Consider the following 23,505-nt stretch of genomic DNA (forward strand, 5'->3'; position numbering starts at 1 on the left):
CACATACACATAAACCTCTCTCCCCCACATACACATAAATCTCCCTCACACATACACACACACCTCTCTCTCCCTCACACACACACAACCTCTCTCCCTCAGACACACATACACACACAAGTATTTATTTCCCTCACACACACACATGTATATCTCTTCCTCACACACACACATATCTCTCTCCCTCACACACATGCAGATCTCTCTCCCTCACGCACACACACAACCTCTCTCCCTCACACACACACACAACCTCTCTCCCTCACACACACACAACCTCTCTCCCTCACACACACACACAACCTCTCTACCTCACACACACATCTCTCCCTCACACACACAACCTCTCTCCCTAACACACACAAGTATCTCTTTCCCTCACACACACAAGTATCTCTCCCTCCTTCACACAGACCGCATCTCTCTCCCTCACACACACATATCAATGTCCCTCACACATACGCGCACACACATACACAACCTCTCTCCCTCACACATACAGAACCTCTCTCCCTCACACATACACAACCTCTCTCCCTCACACACACACATCTCCCTGATGCACACGCCTCTCATGCACACTCGTGTCTCTCTCACTCAAGCCTCTCTCACACTCACCCCATTCTTATCACAAAGACTCGTGTCCCTCCCACTGTTGCACAGACACTCAACTCTCTCGCACAGACTCATCATTCTCACACAGATCACCTCTCTCACACACTTACCTCGTACTCATCGCTCTCTCTAACACACTCATCCCTCACACACTCATCCCTCACACACACTCATCCCTCTCGCACACATACGCACCACACATGAAAATGAAAAAATGAAATGAAAATCGCTTATTGTCACAAGTAGGCTTCAATGAAGTTACTGTGAAAAGCCCCTAGTCGCCACATTCCGGCGCCTGTCCGGGGAGGCTGGTAAGGGAATCGAACCGTGCTGTTGGCCTGCTTGGTCTGCTTGAAAAGCCAGCGATTTAGCTCAGTGAGCTAAACCAGCCCCTACACACACATACTCAACCCAGCGCACACATACTCAACCCAGCGCACACATACTCAACCCTCTCGCACAGACACTCACTCTTCTCTCAAACAGACTTACCCCTCCAATGCCGGCCAGCCTTCTTCACAGACGGCCTGCTCACTGCGAGGCCCGCCTGCTTACTCGGAGGCCAACCTACTCGCCCCAAGACCCAGCTGTGCATCCAACGACAGCCCACTCTGAGGCCACATCACACCTCCTTTCTTCACTACAATCTTCACTGCTTACCACAGGTTTTTTGCCAGCCACAGCAAGATCAAATGGGCCTATCAGAGCAAGGCCTCTTGGAGTATTGAGTGTTACAAGAGACCTTGCTCTGATTGGGCTATTTTTTTCTCAAATAATTCCTTTTAAACTTTTCACGTATGAACTGGCACAGTACTGAAGACTTGTGCCCAGAATATGCCACCCACTAGCCACGCTGTTCCAGGACAGCTATAACACTGGCATCTGTCCAGCAATGTGGAAAATTTCTCAGGTGAGTCCTGTACACATGAAACAGGCCAAATGCAACCCAGCCAATTACTGCCGTAATAGTCTACTATCCATAATCAGCAAAGTGATGGAAGGAGTCATCAACAGTGCTATTAAGTGGCACTTACTCTGCAATAACCTGCTCACAGACGCTCCGTTTGGGTGCTGCCAGGGCCACTCAGCTCCTGACCTCATTAACATGGTACAAACATGGACAAAAATGCTGAATGCCAGAGGTGTGAGTGACTGCCCTTGACATCAAGGCAGCATTTGACCGAGTATGGCATCAAGGAGCCCAAAATAAACTGGTGTCAATGGGAATCGGGGGGGGGGGGGAACTATCCATTAGTTGGTGTCATACCTGGCAGACAGGAAGATGGTTGAGGTGGTTGGAGGTCAATCATCTCAGCAACAGGACATCACTGCACAAGTTCCTCAGAGTAGTGTCCTTGGCCCAATCATCATCAGCTGCTTCATCAATGATCTTGCTTCCATCATAAAGTCAGAAGTGGGAATGTTTGCGGATGACGGCACAATGTTCAGCACCATTCGTGACTCCTCAGTTAATGAAGCAGTCCATGTCCAAATGCAGCAAGGCTTGGGCGATATTAAGGCTCGGACTCACAAGTGACAAGTTACATTCACACCACACAAGTGCCAGGCAATGACCATCTCCTACAACAGAGGATCTAACCATCTTCCCTTGACATTCAATGGCATTACCATTGCGGAATCTCCCCAATCAATATCCTGGAGTTACCATTGTTCAGAAAATGAATTGGATTAGCTTACTAATGCTGTGGCTACTAGAGCAGGTCAAAGGTTAGGAATCCTATGGCAAGTAACTCACCTCCTGATCCCGCAAAGCCTGTCCACCATCTGCAAGGCACAAGTCAGGATTGTAATGGAATACTCTCTACTTGCCTGGATGAGTGCAGCTCCAACAACATTCGAGAAGCTCAACACCATCAAGGACAAGGCAGCCCACTTGATTGCTATTCCTTCCACAAACATTGAATACCTCCACCACCGACGTGTGTACCACCTACAAGATGCACTGCAGTAACTCACCAAGGTTCCTTAGACAGCACCTTCCATACTCACGAGTACTACCATCTAGAAGGACAAGAGCAGCGGATATCTGGGAACCCCACCACCTGGAGGTTCCCCTCCAAGCCACTCCACCCTGACTTGGAAATTCATTGGCGTTCCTTCACACTCCCTGGATCAAAACCCTGGAACTCCCTCCCTAACAGCACAGTGGGTATACCTACACCTCAAGGACTGCAATGGTTCAAGAAGGCAACTCACCACCACCTTCTGAAGGGCAATTAGTGATGGTCACAAAATGCTGGCCTAACCAGCGACAACCACATTCCATAATTAAAAAAAAATGCTGGTCATATGGTAGCTGCCAGTTTCACAGACCGCCTGGAGAGCATTTGTGGACTGGCCGGGGGTGCCCAGGTGCAAGTTTAAGAAACCCTGCACTGCAGGAAGTGCTTTAGAGGTTCCAGAGAACTGATAACCTTTCAACATGTTCACACAGAAGAGAGACCATTCAAGTGCTCTCACTGTGTGACTGGGTTCCACCAATCATCTAACTTCACTGTGTATGAGTGAATTCACACTGGGGGAATCTAATCACCTGCTCCCAATGTGGAGAGGGATTCACTCAGTCATCTAACCTGCTGAGCCAGCAGCGAGTTCACAACTAACTACAGTGAGAACTCACAGCCAGAACTCAACCATGTTCATTGGGATCTGTTTCTTCCCAATCTTCAGGTTAATATTCTGGAAAACGGTAAAGTATCACCTTTGGGTCAAACAAGGAGTGTTCAATCTTCTTTTGTATATAAATTTAGAGTAGCCAATTCATTTTTTCCAATTAAAGGGCTAAATTGCATGACCAATCCACCTAACCTGCACATCTTTGGGTTGTGGGGGCGAAGCCTACGCAAACATGGGGAGAATGTGGAAACTCCACAGGGACAGTGACTCGGAGCCAGGATTGAACCTGGGACCTCACTGCCATGAGGCAGCAATGCTAACCACTGCGCCACCTTGTTGCTTGTGTTCAATCTTTTTAATATCTCCAACACACGTTAGCTCATTTTGAGGGGCATTCCTTCTGCTGTCTACCATCCTCACCTCCAACAACAAATGTGAGGAGTCCAGAGATCTTCTTTGCCACTAAGATTGGGACAATCTGCTCAGCAGCCTCTGCTGCTATCCTCCCTTCCACAAGCCCACCGGGTCAATTTTTTTTTCAAGCTATGGGACAATTTTGTGAGGCCAATCGACCTACTCTGCACATATTTGGGTTGTGGGGTATCAACCCATGCAGACACGGGGAAAATATGCGAATTCCACACGGACAGTGACCCGGGGATCGAACCTCGGTCCTCAGTCAAAATGTCTCTAAAGTTGCCCATTCTCCGAGCTCTGAACCCACATCTTTTTTCAGTTTCCATTTGGACTTATTGTCACATGTGCCGAGGTACTGTGAAAAGTATTGTTCTGTGTGCAGTACAGACAGATCATTTAATACACAAAAAACATAGGACATACAATAAGTATACAATGTAATCTATCCCCCATCTCTAAATCCAACTTCCCTCATACCGTCAGTGCCAATCTTGTCCATGAGAGCCACCCCCTGGTTCATTGACACTATTCCCACTGAACCTCTGGTCGCCCAAACTCCCCATGTTCACTGATATTGTTAACAATTCAGGCACTCTCCCCTATCAAATCAACCATAATTGCCCCCGCCTCAAAAATAGATTTTTGACCCCAACATCTATGTAAACTATTACCCCCATCTCAAACCTCCCTCTCCACGCTGTTTGCCCTCCCAAATTCTGGGATTCTCAATGTGAGCAGGATGGGGTGTGTTTGGAGAAAGGATGTCCCAGTTTTCCACCCTGAGATTCTCTGTGAACAGGTTGGATGTGTCTGCACACAGGATGTCCCTGTTTTCCATCTTTGAAGGGACAGCGAGAGGACCAGATGGGCTGAATGATGCTGCTTTATGACAGTACTGCAGTTCCGAAGGAATCATTCTCCTAACAGCGGATATTAATTATTAATAAAGTTCTAAAGTTGCTGATACTGAAGTCTGTTGACAAGAATCTTTTATTGCAAGAAGTCTTACAACACCAGGTTAAAGTCCAACAGGTTTGTTTCGAATCACTAGCTTTAGGAGAGCATCTCCATCCTCAGACCTGAGGAAGGAGCTGTGCTCCGAAAGCTAGTGATTTGAGACCATAAGACATAGCAGAATTAGGCCACTCAGCCCATCAAATCTGGTCCACCATTCAATCATGGCTGGTATTTTTCTCATTCCCATTCTCCTGCCTTCTCCCCATAACCCCTGATCCCCTTATTAATCAAAAACCTATCTATCTCTGTTTTAAAGACACTCAGTGATTTGGCCTCCACAGCGTTCTCCTCATCTCTGTTTTAAAGGATTGTCCCTTTAGTCTGAGATTGTGTCCTCTGCTTCTAGTTTTTTCTACAAGTGAAAACATTCTCTCCACATCCACTCTATCCAGACCACGCAGTATCCTGCAAGTTTCAATAAGATCTCCCCTCATCCTTTTAAATTACAACGAGTACAGATCCAGAGTCCTCAACTGTTCCTCATACAACAAGCTCTTCATTCCAAGGATCATTCTTGGGAACCTCCTCTGGACCTTTTCCAAGGCCGGCACATCCTTTCTTCGATACGGGGCCCAAAACTGCTCCAAATAGGGTCTGACCAGAGCATTATACAGCCTCAGAAGTACATCCCTGGTCTTGTATTCTACCTCTCACGACATGAATGCTAACATTGCATTTGCCTTCCGAACGGCCGACTGAACCTGCACATTAACTTTAATAGAATCGTGAACAAGGACTCCCAAGCCACTTTGTGCTTCTGAATTCCTGAGCATCTTCTCATTTAGAAAATAGTCTATGCCTCCATTTCTCCTTCCAAAGTGCATAACCTCACACTTTTCCACATTGTATTCCATCTGCCACTTCTTTGCCCACTCTCCGAGCCTGTCCAAGTCCTTCTGAAGCCCACCTGCTTAGTGTAGACGAGCAGAGAGATCTCGGTGTCCATGTCTGTAGATCCCTGAAAGTTGCCACCCAGGTTGAGAGGGTTGTTAAGAAGGCGTACGGTGTGTTAGCTTTTATTGGTAGAGGAATTGAGTTTCGGAGCCATGAGGTCATGTTGCAGTTGTACAAAACTCTGGTGCGGCCGCATTTGGAGTATTGTGTGCAGTTCTGGTCGCCACATTATAGGAAGGATGTGGAAGCATTGGAAAGGGTACAGAGGAGATTTACAAGAATATTGCCTGGTACGGAGGGAAGATCATATGAGGAAAGGCTGAAGGACTTGAGGCTGTTTTCGTTAGAGAGAAGAAGGTTAAGAGGGGACTTAATTGAGGCATACAAGATGATCAGAGGATTAGATAGGGTGGACATCGAGAGCCTTTTTCCTCGGATGGTGATGTCCAGCATGAGGGGACATAGCTTCAAATTGAGGGGAGATAGATATAGGACAGATGTCAGAGGTAGGTTCTTTACTCAGAGAGTAGTAAGGGCGTGGAATGCCCTGCCTGCAACAGTTGTGGACTCGCCAACACTAAACGCATTCAAATGGTCTTTGGATAGGCATATGGACGATAAGGGAATAGTGTAGACTTTAGAAGGGTTTCACAGGACGGTGCAACATCGTGGGCCGAAGGGCCTGTACTGTGCTGTAATGTTCAATGTTCTAAATACTACCTGCCCCTCTACAGATGTTTGTATCATCTGCACACTTCGCAAATCTTAGCAACCGTGTGATGCACTATCAATTACTACAAAGACGAGAGAATAATCGAGGCTTTATTGAGCTGAGATGAGTGGCCTGCAGCCGCTACCAGAATGGGAGCATCTCCGGTGAGCACACACATTTATATGCCGCCGACTAGGCAGAGCCAGCAGGCAGGGATTTACCCCTGTACCTCTAGTACAGGTGCCTTACCGTACTGCATCTAATATACAGTTAGTGGTGACTACCACATTCACCCCCTGTTAAAAAAGGAGTCCAACGGGGGTGGTGGAAAAATTTACAGTTCAGGCAAAATTTACAAGTTCAGGCAAAATTTACAGGTTCAGTTGGTCGGGTGCTTTTATCCTCCGCTGTGATAGCGTCAGTCCCGGTGGTGTTGCGGGCGCATACTTGGTCAACTGTGACGCTGGCAGCGTGTTGTCCTCGTCTTCATCCCAGAGTGGAACCAGTGGGAGGACGGATCCTGCTGGGGTGGGGGCTGTAGTGAGGTGCGCTGGGGGGAGGGTGAGAGGCGCCGGGGCAATGGTGGGGGGGAGGGGATCCAGCTGGTGCCAGGTCCCGGAGGGAGACTGTGACCTGGTGCCCGTTGGGGTGCGCCACATAGGCGTACTGCAGGTTCGCGTGCAGTAGTACTCTTTCGACCAACGGGTCCGCCTTGTGGGTCTGCACGTGTTTTCAGAGGACAGGTCCAGGAGCTGCCAGCCATGTTGGGAGTGAAACTCCGGAGGTAGACTTCCTGGGGAAGGCAAAGAGACGTTCATGGGGGGTTTCGTTAGTTACAGTGCAGAGTAGTGATCGGATGGAGTGAAGCGCGTCGGGGAGGACCTCCTGCCAGCGGGAGACCGGGAGATTTTTGGACTGTAGGGCCAGCAGGACGGCCTTCCAGACTGTCCCATTCTCCCTCTCCACCTGCCCGTTTCCCCGGGGGTCGTCCAGCTTGAGGCATAAAGCCGCGATTATTCTCTAGTCTCGTTTGTGTAGTAATTGATAGTGCATCAATTTATTGAGCTGAGATGTGTGGCCTCCTGCAGCTGCTGCCAGGATTGGAGCAGCTCCGGTGAGCACACACATTTATACGCCACCTACTGGGCGGAGCCAGCAGGCAAGGATTTACCCCTGTACCTCTAGTACAGGAGTGTTACCGTACTACATCTAATATACAGTTAGTGGTGACTACTACACCATGTCTTCAGTTATTCCTCCAGATTATTAATGTATATTGTGACAAACCTGATGGGCTTTAACCTGGTGTTGGAAGACTTCTAACTGTGCACAACCCAGTCCAAAGCCAGCATCACAGAATCTTTTACTCTTAAGTTCCTCGGAAACCTATACATCTTCATTATTTATTAGATATTCGCTGATGAAATGCATCACCTCATATTGTTCTATGTTGAATGTCATTAAATCTCTAAATTCTTCCAATTTGAAACACAAAAGTTTCCAGGCAGAAACTTCCTCATTTAAAGTAAAGGTGATAAATCCGTGCACGAGGGAAATAAGTGTCTCTCTCTCTCCTCGCCCCCCACATCATGCAGCCAATAATCAGTAAATCAGCTCTTGTCATTGTGAAATCGTCACAATGTTAGGCTGATTGACGGCAGCTCTGCACCAATAGGAACAGAGGGGGCTGGACTGGAGGACCGAGCTGGTGCAGTTGGTCCTCCAAGCAATCAGTGATTGGCCGGGCTGGCGTGGAGTATGCGTAGTGGAAGGAGGGCGAGGAAGAGACGTTGATCTGATGAGGAATTGGTGCGTGGGCGGAATGGCAGGCTGGAGAGGGTTATGGATCCTGTAGGTGAGCGGAGAGGTTTCGTACACACATTGTATAAACAGCAAACCCCGAAAAAGAACTTGCCGGTTCTCCGTTTACGGGAGGTGGGGCTACAGTTTTTCCGAATTACAGATGCGGGTTTGCGGCGGCCATGTTTCCAGCGGACGTTGTGCAACAGGCCGCATGCGCGGCGGCGATCTTTCAACAGGGCAATATGGTGTCTCCACAGTCGCCAGATTTATATGGGGCAATGTGCTTTAATCTTTTAGAATCATAGAAAGATTATGGTGCAGAAAGAGGCCATCCAGCTCATCAGATCTGCTCCGACCAAAAAGAAGTAAGAAACTAGCCATTCATTTTACTCCTATTTTCCAGCACCTGGTCAGGTTGCACCATCCAAATGCAAACCTGTGTTCACAGAATCACGAGTGCAGAAGGAGGCCATTCGGTCCATTGAGTCTGCACCTGCTCTTGGAAAGAGCATCCTACCCAAGCCCACACCTTCACCCTATCCCCTTAACCCAGTAACCCCACTCAACACTAAGGGAAATTTTGGACACTAAGTGCAATTTAGCATGGCCAATCCACCTATGCTGCACATCTTTGGACGGTGGGAGAAAATCAGGGCAAACCCACGCATACACGGGGAGAACGTACAGACTCCGCACAGGCAGTGACCGAAGCCAGGAATCGAACCTGGTACCCTGAAGCAGTTGTGCTAACCACTATGCCACCATGCTGCGGGAATTCATTCACTCCAACTGTTTCTCACTTCCTCAAAACCCTCTCAATCAAGTTGAGTTTTCCCTCGCTTTATTGGCCCTCCCTAACTTTATTACCACACACTTTTCCAGATTGAATTCCATTTATCACTTCTCTGTCCACTCAACCAAACCTTTGTATAATTCTGGAGTTGACAGCTCTTCACTATCCACTACATGACCAATTTATATGTTTATCTGCAAGTTTTCCAATTATGCCTCCCATGTTTAAGTTTGAATTATTAACATACGGCCTCACGGTAGCATGGTGGTTAGCATCAATGCTTCACAGCTCCAGGGTCCCAGGTTCGATTCCCGGCTGGGTCACTGTCTGTGTGGAGTCTGCACGTCCTCCCCGTGTGTGCGTGGGTTTCCTCCGGGTGCTCCGGTTTCCTCCCACAGTCCAAAGATGTGCGGGTTAGGTGGATTGGCCATGCTAAATTGCCCGTAGTGTAAGGTTAATGGGGGGATTGTTGGGTTACGGGTATACGGGTTACGTGGGTTTAAGTAGGGTGATCATTGCTCGGCACAACATCGAGGGCCGAAGGGCCTGTTCTGTGCTGTACTGTTCTATATACAAGAAACAGCAATGGCCCAACACTGATACCTGTGGAACACCACTGGAAATTGTTTTCCATGCTCAATCACATCCATCGACCATTAATTACCCTTTGTTCCTGTCACTGAGACAATTTTGGATCCAACCTGCCACGTTCCTCTGTATCCCACGGGATCTCATTTTGCTGACCAGTCTGCCATGTGGGACCTTGTCAAATGACTTTTCTGAAATCCGTGTGGAACCATTCTCGTTCAATAGCAGAATGAGAATAATTTGTCCATCAAACTGCTTCACACTTTGAATTACAATGCCCTATTGATGATCTTGTCCAAGGCAGTGACAACTTGTATTTAAACTGTGCCTTTAACGTAAGAAAACTTTCCAGGTAATTTTACAAAAATGTTCCAAATAGAGCAAGACCCGGACAGTATCCAGGCTTAGGGTGACAGATGACGAGTATCATCGTGCCACACAAGTGTCAGGCAGTGACCATCCCCAGCAAGAGAGGACCTAACCATTGCCCCTTGATTTTCAATGACATTATCATTGCTCAGTCCTCCACTATCAACATCCTACTATTTCCCAGAAACTGCAATGGACTAGCCCTATAAGGCTACCAGAGCAGGTCAAAGGCTAGGAGTTCTGCAGCGAGTAACTCACCATCTGACTCCCCAAAGTCCATCTAACATCAAAAAGGCACAAATCAAGAGTGTATGGGAATTATCTCCACTTCCGTGGATGAGTGCAGCTCCAACAATACTTAAGAAGCTTGACATCATCCAGGATAAAGCAGCCTGTTTCCACAAACTTTCAATCCATCGACGAACAGTGGCAACAGTGAGTTTCATCTACGAGATGCACTTCAGGAACCCACCAAGGTTCCTTAAGTAGCACCTTCCAAACACATGACCACTACTGTCTAGAAGGGCAGGAGCACAAATACTTGGGAGCATCCCCTCCAGGAGATTCCCTTCAAGTCACTCTCCATTCTGACTTGGAAATATATCGCTGTTCCTTCACTGAGGCTGAGTCAATATGCTGGATGTCTTTCCCTAATAGCACTTAGGATGTACCTACAGCTCAAGCACTGCAGAGAATCAAGAAAGCAGCCCACCATTACCTTCTGAAGGGAAACTAGGGATGAGCAATAAATGCTGGTTTAGCCAGAAATGCCCACCTCCCATAAATTAGCAGAGGCAAAAGAGGAGGGCACAATAGCACAGTGGGCAACACGGTTGCTTCACAGCTCCAGGCTCCCAGGTTCGATTCCCGGTTTGGGTCACTGTGTGGAGTCTGCACCTTTTTCCCCATCTGCGTGAGTTTCCTCCAGGTGCTCCAGTTTCCTCCCACGGTCCAAAGATGTGCAGGTTAGGTGGACTGGCCATGCTAAATTGCCGTTAGTGTCCAGAAAGGTTCATTGGGGTTACTGGGTTACGGGGATAGGGTGGATGTGTGGGCTTGGGTAGGGTGCTCTTTCCAAGAGCCGGTGCAGATTCGATGGGCCAAATGGCCTCCTTCTGCACTGTAAATTCTATTAAATGAATTTTTAAAATTGACATTAAGCCCCATAAGGAGGTATTTGGGCATGTGACCAAAAGGTTGCTCAAAGAGCGAGGGAGGTTTTAAAGAGAATCTTAAGGGAGGAAAGTGAGGTGGAGAGTTTTAAGGAGGAAATTCCAGAACTTGTAGCCCAGGCAACTGAAAGAACGGTCATTAATGGTGGAGCAATTAAAATCAGGAATGTTCCAGAGGCTGGAATTGGATGGAGTATGAGAGAAAATAGGTGTTGTTGCAATTGTATAGGGTGTTACTGGCCAAATCTGGAGTATTGTGTCAAGTTTGGGCTCCGTAATAGAGGAAGGATGTGGTGGCATTGGTGGCAGTTCAGAGGAGGTTCATCGCATTGAGTCTGGGGATATAAAGTTTGACCTATGAGGACAGATTGAACAGTTTGGGCTTATACTTGCTGGAGTTTAGAAGAATAAGAGGGGATCAAGGTGTATAAAATACTAAGAGGGGTTGATAATGTAAACATAGACCAAATGTTCCCCCTTTGAGGGGCAATCTAGAATGAGAGGTCGCAGATGGACTTAACTTTTTGTAACAAAGCTGGGCAAGTGGTTGAAGAATCAGTGGGGGAGCATTTTGCAGACAGGGATCATAACTCCAGTAAGTTATGATCACTGAGGCGGCATGGTGGCACAATGATTAGCACCGCTGCCTCACAGTGCCAGGGACCTGGGTTCAATTCTGACCTTGGGTAACTGTGTCGAGTTGTACATTCTCCCTGTCCTTCGTGAGCTTACTCCAGGTCCTCCGGTTTCCTCCAACATACAGTGCAGAAGGAGGCCATTCGGCCCATCGAGTCTGCACTGACCCACTTAAACCCTCACTCCACCCTATCCCCGTAACCCAATTACCCCTCCTATCCTTTTTGGTCACGAACGGCAATTTATCATGGCCAATCCATCTAACCTGCACATCTTTGGACTGTGGGAGGAAACCGGAGCACCCGGAGGAAACCCACGCAGACACGGAGAGAACATGCAGACTCCGCACAGACAGTCACCCAGCGGGGAATTGAACCTGGGACCATGGCGCTGTGAAGCCACAGTGCTATCCACTTGTGCTGCCTGACTTTTCTTTTGCAGAAAGAGGCCATTCGGCCTATCGAGTCTGCACCGACCCTCTGAAAGAGTACCCCACCCAAGCCCACTTCCACATCCTATTCCTATAACCCTTTAACCTAACCTACGCATCCATGATGTGAAGGTTAGGTGGATTGGCCATGCTAAATTGACCCTTAGGGTGGAATTACTGGATACGGTGGGAGATTGGGAGGTAGGGTGGTCTTTCAAAGGATCAGTGCAGACTCGATGGGCCGAATGGCCTCCTTCTGCACTGTAGGGATTCTATGATTCTACATAGGTTGAGAGGCAGTAGATTTAAAACTGAGATGAGGAGGAACTACTTTCTCGCCGAGGATGGTGAATTTGTGGAACTTGCTGCCCCATAATGCAGTGGAATCTGTGACATTAAATGGTTTCAAGAAGGAGATAGATATATTTCTTGTTTCAAAAACAGTTAAAAGGGATATGGGGAACAGGCAGGGAGGTAGATTTTAGACCAGGCAGAGATCAGCCATAATCTAATTGAATGGCGGAGTAGGCCGGAAGGGCTGAATTGCCTCCTTCTGCTTCTAATTCCTCTGTTCCCATGTCTTTAGAGATCTCAGAGGGTGTGTGACTGCAGGAGATGACTGAGATAGGATGGTCAAAACCATGGAAGAAAACAGGAATGAGAATTTAAAACTTGTGGTGCTTATGACCATGGTTCTTTTGTACGTCAGTGAGCACAGGTGTGATGGGTTAACAAGACTTGTTGCAAGTGAACATGATATGCATGATAGTTTCTGAAATATGAGGTAAAACAGGTTGATATGTTAGGGACAGGAGGGGTGTTGATTAATTAAAAAATTAAATTAAATTAAAATCGCTTACTGTCACGAGTAGGCTTAAATGAAGTTACTGTGAAAAGCCCGTAGTCGCCACATTCCGGCGCCTGTCCGGGGAGGCTGGTACGGGAATCGACCCATGCTGCTGGCCTGCTTGGTCTGCTTTCAAAGCCAGCGATTTAGCCCAGTGAGCTAAACCAGCCCCATTGAACCTCACTGATTTCTCTGCCTGTAAACCGAAAGATGTTTTTGATTTGATTCCCCCTTCATAAGCGGTGGCGTATTTCATAATCTCTTGAGATTGGATGAACTCAAAGGGTTAGTTTGCTTACACACACTGAAAACACATTAACAAGATCTCGAGGTTGCATGTTTTATACAGCAATAGATAGAGAACAGAAAGATTTAAAGTGCACAGGCCACAGAGAACATTTTGGTTTCACATGGCTTCCAGATTCCAGAATCAAAATGTCTCTCCAGTATAACGAGATGTGAGTTTGTTTGTTATCCTAGATAGTTCCTTTTGTTCAGGAGTCACAGGCAGACCTAGATTCAGCCATTATAAAAACTCTTTGTCCAGTTTTTAACATTTTGAAAATATCCACGAGATATCAAGAAGTATTTTCTAAAGTAGGTGAATACCATTCTTGGAGATGGCACAGATATGTGGTTGGTAGGTCATCTTGGGGTGAGATCTAGGGTAATGCTCTGGCTGCCCACAGTGATAGTCTGGGGAGCCAGGATGATGCTCTGGGGATGGCGGGTGACGCCAGGACAATGCTCAGGAGACCCATGGTAATGCTCTGGGGACCCAGTCGAATACGCTACCAAGCCAGGGGTATGCTCCAGCGACCCAAGGAAATGCTCCAGGGACTCAGAGGAATGCTCCGGCCACCCAGGGGGATTTTCCGGGGAGCCAGGGTGATGTCCTGGGGACACAGGATGATGCTCCGCTGACCTGTGGTGATGCTCCAGCATCCCAGGGGAGTGCTCCGACGACCCGGACGAATGCTCCAGTGACCCGAGGGAATTCACCGGCGACCCAGGGAAATGTTCCGCGGACCAGGTTGATGGTCCATCTACCAGGGTTGATGCTCTGGAGACCCAGGGCACTGGGCAACAATGGTGCACTATGGCTAACACTGCTTCCTCACAGCGCCATGGACCCGAGTTAGAACATAGAACAGTACAACACAGAACAGGCCCTTCAGCCCTCGATGTTGTGCCGAGCTTTGTCCGAAACCAAGATCAAGCTATCCCACTCCCTGTCAATCTGTGTGGAGTTTGCACTTCCTCCCCGTGTATGCATGGGTATCCTCCTGGTGCTCTGTTTCCTCTCACAGTCCAAAGATATGTGCAGATTAGAGGGATTGGCTATGCTAAATTTCCCCATAATGTCCAAAGATATGCAGGCTTACTGGGATAGGGCGGGGGACGGGGGCCTAAGTAGGGTGCTCTTTCAGATGGTCGGTACAGACTTGATGGACCAAATGGTCTCCTTCTGGACTGTAGGAATTCTTTGATTCTTCAATGACCCAGGGTAATGCTTTGGGCATCCAGGGTAATGCGCAGGTGACCCAGATTTGAATTTCACCATGGCCGGCGGTGTAAAGAACAATATAGCACAGGAACAAGCCTGTACCGGTCATGGTACCAACCTTTGCCAAAACCCTCAGCACTTCCTTGTGCCGTATCCCCCTATACCCATCCTATCCATGTGTAAAGAACAAAGATATAACGGTGGAATTTGAATTTAATAAATGTCTGAAATTGAAAGTCTGAAGGTGAATAAGGAACCACTGTTAATTATCAGAAAAAACATCTGGCTCATTCATGCTGTTTAGGGAAAAAAACATCTGTTGTCCGCATCTTGAATAGCTGACATTTGACTCCAGATCTGTCGCAATTTGGTTGACTCTTAAATGCTTTCTGAAATACAGTAAGAAGTCTTATAACACCAGGTTAAAGTCCAGCAGGTTTGTTTCGAATCTCTCCACATCATGGCTTTCTGAAATGGCGGAGCAAGCCCCTTCGTGGTCAAAGTCAATAAAAAGAAATGAATTGGGGCAGGCCACCAGGGATTGACGTAGACACTGGGAACGACAACGGCAAACTCAGCCTGTCAACCCTGCTTAAGTTGAAATAACAATAAATATTTCACCACGATTGTGAGCAGTCTGATTTAGCCTCAGTTTCCAGGGAGAGGGATGGTGTCGGTGTGCATGGGGTGGAGTTTGTAGCGGGGATTAAAGACATTGGCTCAGTCTTCCCAGTACTTAAATGGCGGAAATTTCTGTTCACCCAGGACTGGATCTCTGTCCAGTCAGGATAGTGTGTGACTTGGAGATGATGGTGTTCACATACATGTGCGAACCCCGTCTTTCTAGATGCTGCAAATTAAGTCTTTGGAAGGTTCTCACTGGTTGTAGATATATAAAATTAATCCCCAACGCCTCTTCTCCCACCTCTCTTAACCCAGCCCACCTTCCTCCTCCTCACATCAAAGCCCCAGTCTTGCAGTAGGTCCAGAACAGGCGTCAGGTTCCCTTCCCTAAAGGACATTAGTGAACCAGTTGGGTTTTTACAACAATCCAGCAGATTTCATTGTCACCTTTTCCTAGTGCCGACCCCACAAATGACCAGTTTCATTCAGCTCAATTTCACAACCTGCCTTTGTGTTTTTGTGGGTTCTTTCTCATTCGTTTTCCTGTTTTAAATCAGTTTCACAGGGGATTGGAAGGGGAGGATTTGCAATCGTCCAACTGAAAACAAACATCATAACAGGACCTGATACAATCGCCCAGTTTCTGATAATATCATCAGACTTGGAACATGGAAGGAAAAAGCACCCTTAACCGTGGGGAGAAACCGTACACGTGCTCTGTTTGTGGGCGAGGCTTCAGCCAATCATCTGGTCTGTCAAAACATAAACACAGTCACACCGGGGAGAAACCATGGAAGTGCGGGGATTGTGGAAAAGGATTCAATTACCCGTCTGAACTGGAAGCACATCGGCGCAGTCACACTGGCGAGAGACCATTCGCCTGCTCCAAGTGTGGGAAGGGATTCACTCAGTCATCCGACCTGCTGAAACATCAGCGGGTTCACACTGGGGAGAGGCCGTTCACCTGCTCCGAATGTGGCAAGAGATTCACTCAGTCATCCGACCTGCTGAAACATCAGCGAGTTCACTCTCGGGAGAAGCCGTTCACCTGTTCTGAGTGTGGGAAGAAATTCAGTCACTTGTCCTATGTGCTGAAACACCAGAAAGTTCACACAGACGAGAGACCTTTTAAATGTTCGGAGTGTGAGAAGTGCTATAAAAGGTCCAGGGACCTAAAGTGCCATCAACATGTTCACACTGAGGAGAGACCTTTTAACTGCCCAGACTGTGGGAAGTGTTTTAAAACTTCTGGAGCGCTGATGTTCCATCAACGGGTTCACACTGACGAGAGACCATTCAGGTGTTCGCACTGTGCAGCTGGGTTCAAGCGATCATCTGAACTCGCTGTACACCAACGAATTCACACTGGGGAGAGACCGTTCATCTGCTCCAAGTGTGGGAAGAAATTTGCTCGGTCATCCAACCTCCTGAAACATCGAAGGGTTCACAATTAACTCCTAGTGATTGTATATTTCTGTTACTCACCTCCAGAACTGACATTGATCTGTTTCTGCTGATGTTGATAAAGCTCAGTAATTTGGTTTGATTTATTGTCACATGTACCGAAGTACAGTGAAAAGTATTTTTCTGCAGCCAAGGGAACGTACACTATATGTACATAGTAGACAAAAAAGAATAATCAAGTACATTAACAAATGATACATCAACAGTGATTGGTTACAGTGCAGAACAAGGGGCCAAACAAAGCAAATACTTGAGAAAGAGCAGCATAGACTATTACCATTACCATAGAATTTACAGTGCAGAAGGAGGCCATTCGGCCTATCGAGTCTGCACCGGCTCTTGGAAAGAGCACCCTACCCAAGTCAACACCTCCACCCTATCCCCATAACCCAGCAACCCCACCCAACACTAAGGGCAATTTTGGATACTAAGGGCAATTTATCATGGCCAATCCACCTAACCTGCACATCTTTGGACTGTGGGAGGAAACCGGAGGAAACCCACGCACACACGGGGAGGATGTGCAGACTCCGCACAGACAGTGATCCAAGCCGGAATCAGACCTGGGACCCTGGAGCTGTGAAGCAATTGTGCTATGCACAATGCTACCGTGCTGCCCGAATTGTGAATAGTGTTTTTACAGGGAACAGATCAGTCCGAGGGAGAGTCGTTGAGGCGTCTAGTAGCTATGGGGAAGTAATTCTGGACAAAGTCAAATAATGTTTTGTTTCTATTGAATCGTGGCATTGAACTTCCCGAAGTGGAGCAGGAGTAGGCCATTCAGCCCCTCGAGACTGCTCCCCCAATCAAAAAGGTCACCTGATGCCATTGTGATCTGAACTCCACAATCACACCCACCCCCCATATCTTTTGAGTCCTTCATTAATTGAGAATCTGCATCTGTCTTTAGAATATTCATTCACCTTGCCTCCAGCCATTAGTGAGAGAGCTCCAAACACAAATGATTCGCTGTGGGTAACAAGTTCCCCTCATCTCAATGTTGGGTCGAGACAACACCGACCCTTAGTTTTCAGCTGTGTCTCCTATTTCTAGTCTGCCACAGGGGGAAATGTTCTTTCAGCATCCACATTGTCAAGTTCCCTCAGGATCTTTATGTTTCAGTAAGATCGCCTTTAAATCTTCTAAACATCAATGGACATAGGCCCAGCCTATCCAACCTTTTCTCGTAAGATAACCTCCCGAGCCATCCCAGTTGCAGGAACCTTCTCTGAACTGCTTTTGACACAGTTCCATCCTTCCTTAAAAAAGACCAAAAATTGATTCGAAACAGGAAAAGCGAGTGAAAGAGAACCCACAAAAACACAAAGGTAGGTTATGAAATTGAGCTGAATGAATGAGTTTTCCAGCTGTAGTCTCACTAAGGCCCTGTACGTCTGTAGCCAAACATCCCAACTTTTTCTTCTATTCCCCTTGCAATAAAAGACAACATTCCATTTAATAGGAACATGGGAGCAGGACTCTGTCATTGGGTCAATTCAATCACATGGCTGTCAACCTGTTGCAATCCAGCCTGTCAGTCTTTCTTTGACACCTTATTCTGTTATTTTTATAAATGGAGAAGGGCTTAGAAGGACGGGTGAGTAAATTTGCGGATGACACTAAAGTCGGTGGAGTTGTGGACAGTGCGGAAGGATGTTGCAGGTTACAGAGGGACGTAGATAAGCTGCAGAGCTGGGCTGAGAAGTGGCAAATGGATTTTAATGCAGAAAAGTGTGAGGTGATTCATTTTGGAAGGAGTAACAGGAATACCGAGTACTGGGCTAATGGTAAGATTCTTGGTAGTGTGGATGAGCAGAGAGATCTCGGTGTCCATGTACATAGATGCCTGAAAGTTGCCACAGAGGTTGATAGGGTTGTTAAGAAGGCGTATTATTAGATTATTGGTAGAGGAATTGAGTTTCGGAGCCATGAGGTCATGTTGCAGCTGTACAAAACTGGTGCGGCCGCATTTGGAGTATTACGTGCAATTCTGGTCGCCGCATTATAGGAAGGATGTGGAAGCATTGGAAAGGGCGCAGAGCAGATTTACCAAGATGTTGCCTGGTATGGAGGGAAGATCTTATGAGGAAAGGCTGAGGGACTTAAATCTGTTTTCGTTAGAGAGAAGAAGGTTAAGAGGTGACTTAATTGAGGCATACAAGATGATTAGAGGGTTAGATAGGGTGGACAATGAGAGCCTTTTTCCTCGGATGGTGATGGCTAGCACGAGGGGACATAGCTTTAAATTGAGGGGAGATAGATATAGGACAGATGTCAGAGGTAGGTTCTTCACTCAGAGAGTAGTAAGGGCATGGAATGCCCTGCCTGCAACAGTAGTGGACTCACCAACATTAAGGGCACTTAAATGGTCATTGGATAAACATGGATGATAATGGAATAGTGTAGATGGACTTTAGATTGGTTTCACAGGTCGGCGCAACATCAAGGGCTGAAGGGCCTGTACTGCGCTGTAATGTTCTATTGAATATCATAGTTGACAGATTTATAGTGAAACAGCCAGTTTTGCTGTAAGAGGAAGTGATTACTTTGTAGCTATTCCATAGTGTTACAGAGTGGCTCACTGGGTCTGCTCATTGCAACCAAATTTCTTCACTAATGGGAAAAAAGACTGAAATGTTGCCACAGGCGGGCATTTGGGGTGGTTAGTGAATTTGCTGCTCAAATTGTTCACCTAGAAAGACTGGAGTAGATGCAACAACCTGTGGGGAGGCAGTAGTATTGTCACTGGATCAGTAATCCAGAGCCACAGGGTTGCAATCTGTGGACCTAAGGGGAGGCTGTGGTGTTGTGGTATTGTCACTGGACTAACTAATCCAGAGACCCAGGGTAACACTGGAGATCTGGGTTTGAATCCGCCGTGGCAGATGCTGAAATTTGAATTCAATAAAAATCTGGAATTAAATGCCCGTTGAAATGTATGAAGCTGCTACAAAGTCTACATGAAGGAATGAAACCAGACAATACATACACCCCATGGACAGCAGGGGCTGAAGAAGGCAGCTTATCACTCCCTTCTCAAAGGCAATTAGGGATGGGCAGTAAATGCTGGCCTAGCCTTTGAATTTTCTTTTTAAAGAAAGAAAGACTGGAGCAAGGACAAACTCTCAGATTATGCCCCTTCGGAAAGATTGGACATGCTCAAATGTTTTCTCCGGTAAAGAGAGAGAGAAGGATGACCTGATTGTTTAAGATTTGACAGCGTAGACAGGTCCAGACAGGCGACAATAAACATCAGTTAGCCATGAATCTAAGGTGCAAATCAGAAGCAACTTTACTGAGCAGATATTAAAGTAGAAGTTTGCTTGAAATACTCAGCTTATCTGTGGATGGAGACAGAATGTCCAAAAAGTTTAGGCGGGGTTACTGGGATTGGGTGGGGCATGGGCCAGGTAGAGTGCTCATTCACATTGTCGCTGCAGACTCAATTGGGCCAAATGGCGCACTAGTGATTTTATGATTCTAACGAGTATCACTGAAAAAGGAAACGGCTGTCAATGCTTTTTGACTCATTTATAGAATCACAGTACAGAAGGAGGCCATTCAGCACATTGAGGCTGCACCGATCCTCTGAAAGATCACTCGATCCCAGTCCACTCCCCCATCCACAACTTCCTATTCCCCATAACCTAACCTGCACACCCTCGACACTAAGGAGCAATTTAGCATTGTCAATCCATCTCCCACGCACATCTTTGGACTGTGGGAGGAAACTGGAGCACCCATAGAAAACCCACGGAGAGACGGGTAGAGTGTGCAAACTCCGCAAAGAAATCTCCAAGGCTAGAATTGAACCCGGACCCCTGGCGCTGTGAGGTAACAGTGCTAACCACTGCCACCCTGTCACTCACTCTCAGGACAGACACAAACAGGAGATATAGTGATAACACCGAGATGAACTCAGAAACTAATTTTAGGATCAACTGTGACACTGAGATTGTGAACAGACTGACTTCATCTCAGAGTGTTCCCAGAGATTTAGCGATTGGAGCAGGGACTGAAAACTGCGTCTTCAGTCTTCTCAATATTTAATTAGAGTTAATTAGTCATCTGGAAGAAAACCAGAATGGACCATGAGACTGATCCCAGATTTAGCTTAGTTAGAGAGGGAGAGAACGAAGGTAGGAGCTCCTGGAAGATTTGAAGAAACCACCTTCACCAACGCTCATTAAATCTCCACACAGCGACCTTTGGACACAAGGTTGACGTCTGCCATTCAGTACGGTCAGTTTCAGATTAATGTTTTGTCACGAGTAATGACTGAAGCGATTAATCAAACATATCATTATCTCTCGTGGCAGAAGTTTGTTAAAAAGATACAAAAATAATTGTCCAAAACTTTGTTTGGATTTCAGCACAGGGAGGAGGGAGTGTGTGGGCCAGGGATTTACAGCTTTGGGGGAACAAGAGAGGACAAAATGCCCCATAGAAACTAGAATTGTCTGTTTTGAATTTCTGTCCTGTGATGACTTCTGTAAACTCCTTTTACAGAGATTAGAAGACTAGGATTTGCAGATGGGAAACTCAAATTAAATATCACATCAAGATCCGACCGAGGCACTCGATTCATTAGGATTTGAGTTTCATTGTCTTTGAATGTGGAATGAGAAATGTTCGGTGTGTGGGAGAAGATTTCAAACGTCAGCCCAAGTGGAAAAACACCAAGACACAAACACACACCACAGTGAGAGTGTTCCAGTGGGGAGAACTGTACAGGTGTTCTTCGTGTGGATGAGGATTCAACTGATCATCCATGTTGAAGGGGCATAAAGACACCAGCACCATGGTGACACAGTGGAAATGTGGGGACTGTGGGAAAGGATTTAATTGTGCATCCTGGCTGGTAATTAATCGGCGCACTCACACTGGGGAGAGGCTTTTCACCTGCTCCCAGTGTGGGAAGAGATTCATTTGGGTATCTAATATGAGACAACGGTGCATTCAGACGGGGAAGAGTCATTCACCTGCTCCGTGTGGGGGAAGTGATTCACTCAGTCATCCCGCCTGCTCACACACCAGCAAGTTCACATTTGGGAGAGTCCGTTCACCTGTTCAGAGTGGGGGAAGGGATTCACTCAGTCATCCCGCCTGCTCACACACCAGCGAATTCACACTGATGAGGGGCTGTTCAGCTGTACTTCCTGTGGAAATGGATTCAGGTCTTCAGTCCACCTGACTGTACATCAGCTAATTCATACTGGAGAGTGACTGTTCACCTGCTCTGAGCGTGGGGAACAATTCTCGTGGGCATCCCAACTGCTGAGACAACTGCGAGTTCATAGGTGACTGCAGGGATTGGATGCTGCTGTTAATCACATCCAGGACTGACCAATGGTCATTCTGACAGTTGGGGTTTGTTTCTGTTGATGTTAATCATCCCTGTAACTGAGCTGGACTTTAATGTTCTGGATCTATAGCTGACTATGTTCTCAGGGTTGCAGTGTTCCTTTAAGAACCGCAGTCTGTGATCTTTCCTGAATTGAGGAACTCTCATCAGAAATTAGTTCACAACAAGATTCTGAACTTTTACTTCAATCCTAAATTGATCTTTGGTACAAACCCTACAATTCAGTGTCTGAGATGCTCCACTGATTAACATTTCCTATTAGAAATTGCTGTTAATCCTTGCTGACAATTCTTCCTGACTTACACATCACACACAGTAAAACCTCCATTACCCAATAGGAACAAGAGGCTGGATTCTCCGCCGGCGGGATGTTCCATTTTGCCAGCAGCCCGAGGGTTTCCCAACGACGTGGGGCAGACCCATAATGGGAAACCCCTTTGACAGGCCGCTGGTGGGGTGTAACAGAAAACTGGCGGGGTGGAAGATCCAGCCCATGGAGAATGGGAATTGGTGGAGAATCAAGAGTTCCCAAATGTTACCCCTCCCGCCTGGTACAGAAATCTCCTTGGCACCAGATTGGAGATAAATTAAATCCAAGTAATGGACTGTCCGAAAATGCTGTATAATAATATTATAAAATCTCCACAGGTTTATCGAATATCCCTGTCCTATGAAGAAAACTTCCATAGCAGCTAGTTGGCTGATAAACACAGGACAGGCTTTGTATGTCTGCCAAGGACATGTCTCTAGCACAGGCCCTGAAATGACATTTCTAATCCTGAAATGATTCGATCTCATGACCTATACATAATCGAACTGTCTGTTAAAACAGGCTCGTGAGAGTAAAAAGATTTTGAAGTGATCCATACTGGCTTCAACCCAACACCCACACTCTGGCTCACACCAGTTAACCATGCTCAGCATGGAAAGGGACTCACTCAGTTATCCCGCCTGCTCAGGAGACTCGCCATCACCAGCTACAGAGACAAGTTCTCACTCTGCATCCTCCGTCCGTTTGTCCTCCGGGACCGGTAAACCGTTCTCACCTGTCACGGGTTGAGTGTTTTCTGTCCATTTAGCTTCTGTATCATATTTTAAAGGTTGCTTCTCAATAAACTAAATCCCTTCTGAGCTCATACCCCCTTTTCGGGTAATTCCGGACTCCCGGAGCTAAATTTTACAAGTGGTGGTAGGAGTGGGATCACAATAGTCGAGTTCATAGGCTTGAGAAACTACAGTCTCAGTTAGGCGACAATGGAGAGGTTCCGAAGTGAAGCCAGGAGTGTACAATGGCATTGACATAATACAGAGAACGATTGATAGACCATCTGACAGAAAACAGGCAGACCAGGAGTGAGAGATATCCTGGCAATTGGCGAAGATGGTGATGGGGTTATGAGTCTGTCCTCAATAAGATTTCCAGAGGTCCAGAAAGGGCAAATTAAGTTGAAGAAGGTCCAGAATTTTATAGACTCTGGAACAGTTCATTCAGATTGGAGTGTAGCTAATGTAATTCCACCATTAAAAAAGGGAGCTCGAGAAAAAACGGAATTATAGACCAGTAAGCCTGATGTCGGTTGTGGGGAAACTTTAGCATCCATTATCAAAGATTTTA

The 23,505-nt window shown here is 46.8% G+C and overlaps 1 protein-coding gene across 4 annotated transcripts; it reads left to right on the plus strand.

Annotated features, from left to right (window-relative positions):
* The first annotated feature begins 7,208 nt into the window (after window positions 1-7,208).
* LOC119952003 (gastrula zinc finger protein XlCGF49.1-like) lies at window positions 7,209-23,026 on the plus strand. Of its 4 annotated transcripts, none has more exons than XR_005457735.1 (2): window positions 7,209-8,460; window positions 21,035-23,026. XR_005457735.1 is itself a non-coding variant. In XM_038775461.1 (2 exons), the coding sequence occupies exon 2, from the start codon at window positions 15,730-15,732 to the stop codon at window positions 16,513-16,515; it is 786 nt and encodes a 261-aa protein (XP_038631389.1). In that variant the 5' UTR covers window positions 7,227-8,460; window positions 15,619-15,729; the 3' UTR covers window positions 16,516-16,607. The 4 variants fall into 4 exon arrangements, 2 of the variants coding, with proteins under 2 accessions (XP_038631389.1, XP_038631388.1); XR_005457734.1 differs by having other exon boundaries at window positions 7,216-8,147; XM_038775461.1 differs by lacking the exon at window positions 21,035-23,026 and adding an exon at window positions 15,619-16,607 and having other exon boundaries at window positions 7,227-8,460.
* The last annotated feature ends 479 nt before the right edge of the window (window positions 23,027-23,505 follow it).

This window comes from Scyliorhinus canicula, chromosome 17 (assembly GCF_902713615.1).
Source record: "Scyliorhinus canicula chromosome 17, sScyCan1.1, whole genome shotgun sequence".
Taxonomy (NCBI): Eukaryota; Metazoa; Chordata; class Chondrichthyes; order Carcharhiniformes; family Scyliorhinidae; genus Scyliorhinus; species Scyliorhinus canicula.

Coding starts and splice junctions, on each gene's coding strand:
- LOC119952003 (XM_038775461.1), top strand. CDS start 15,730: ATGGAAGGAAAAAGCACCCTTAACCGTGGGGAGAAACCGTACACGTGC.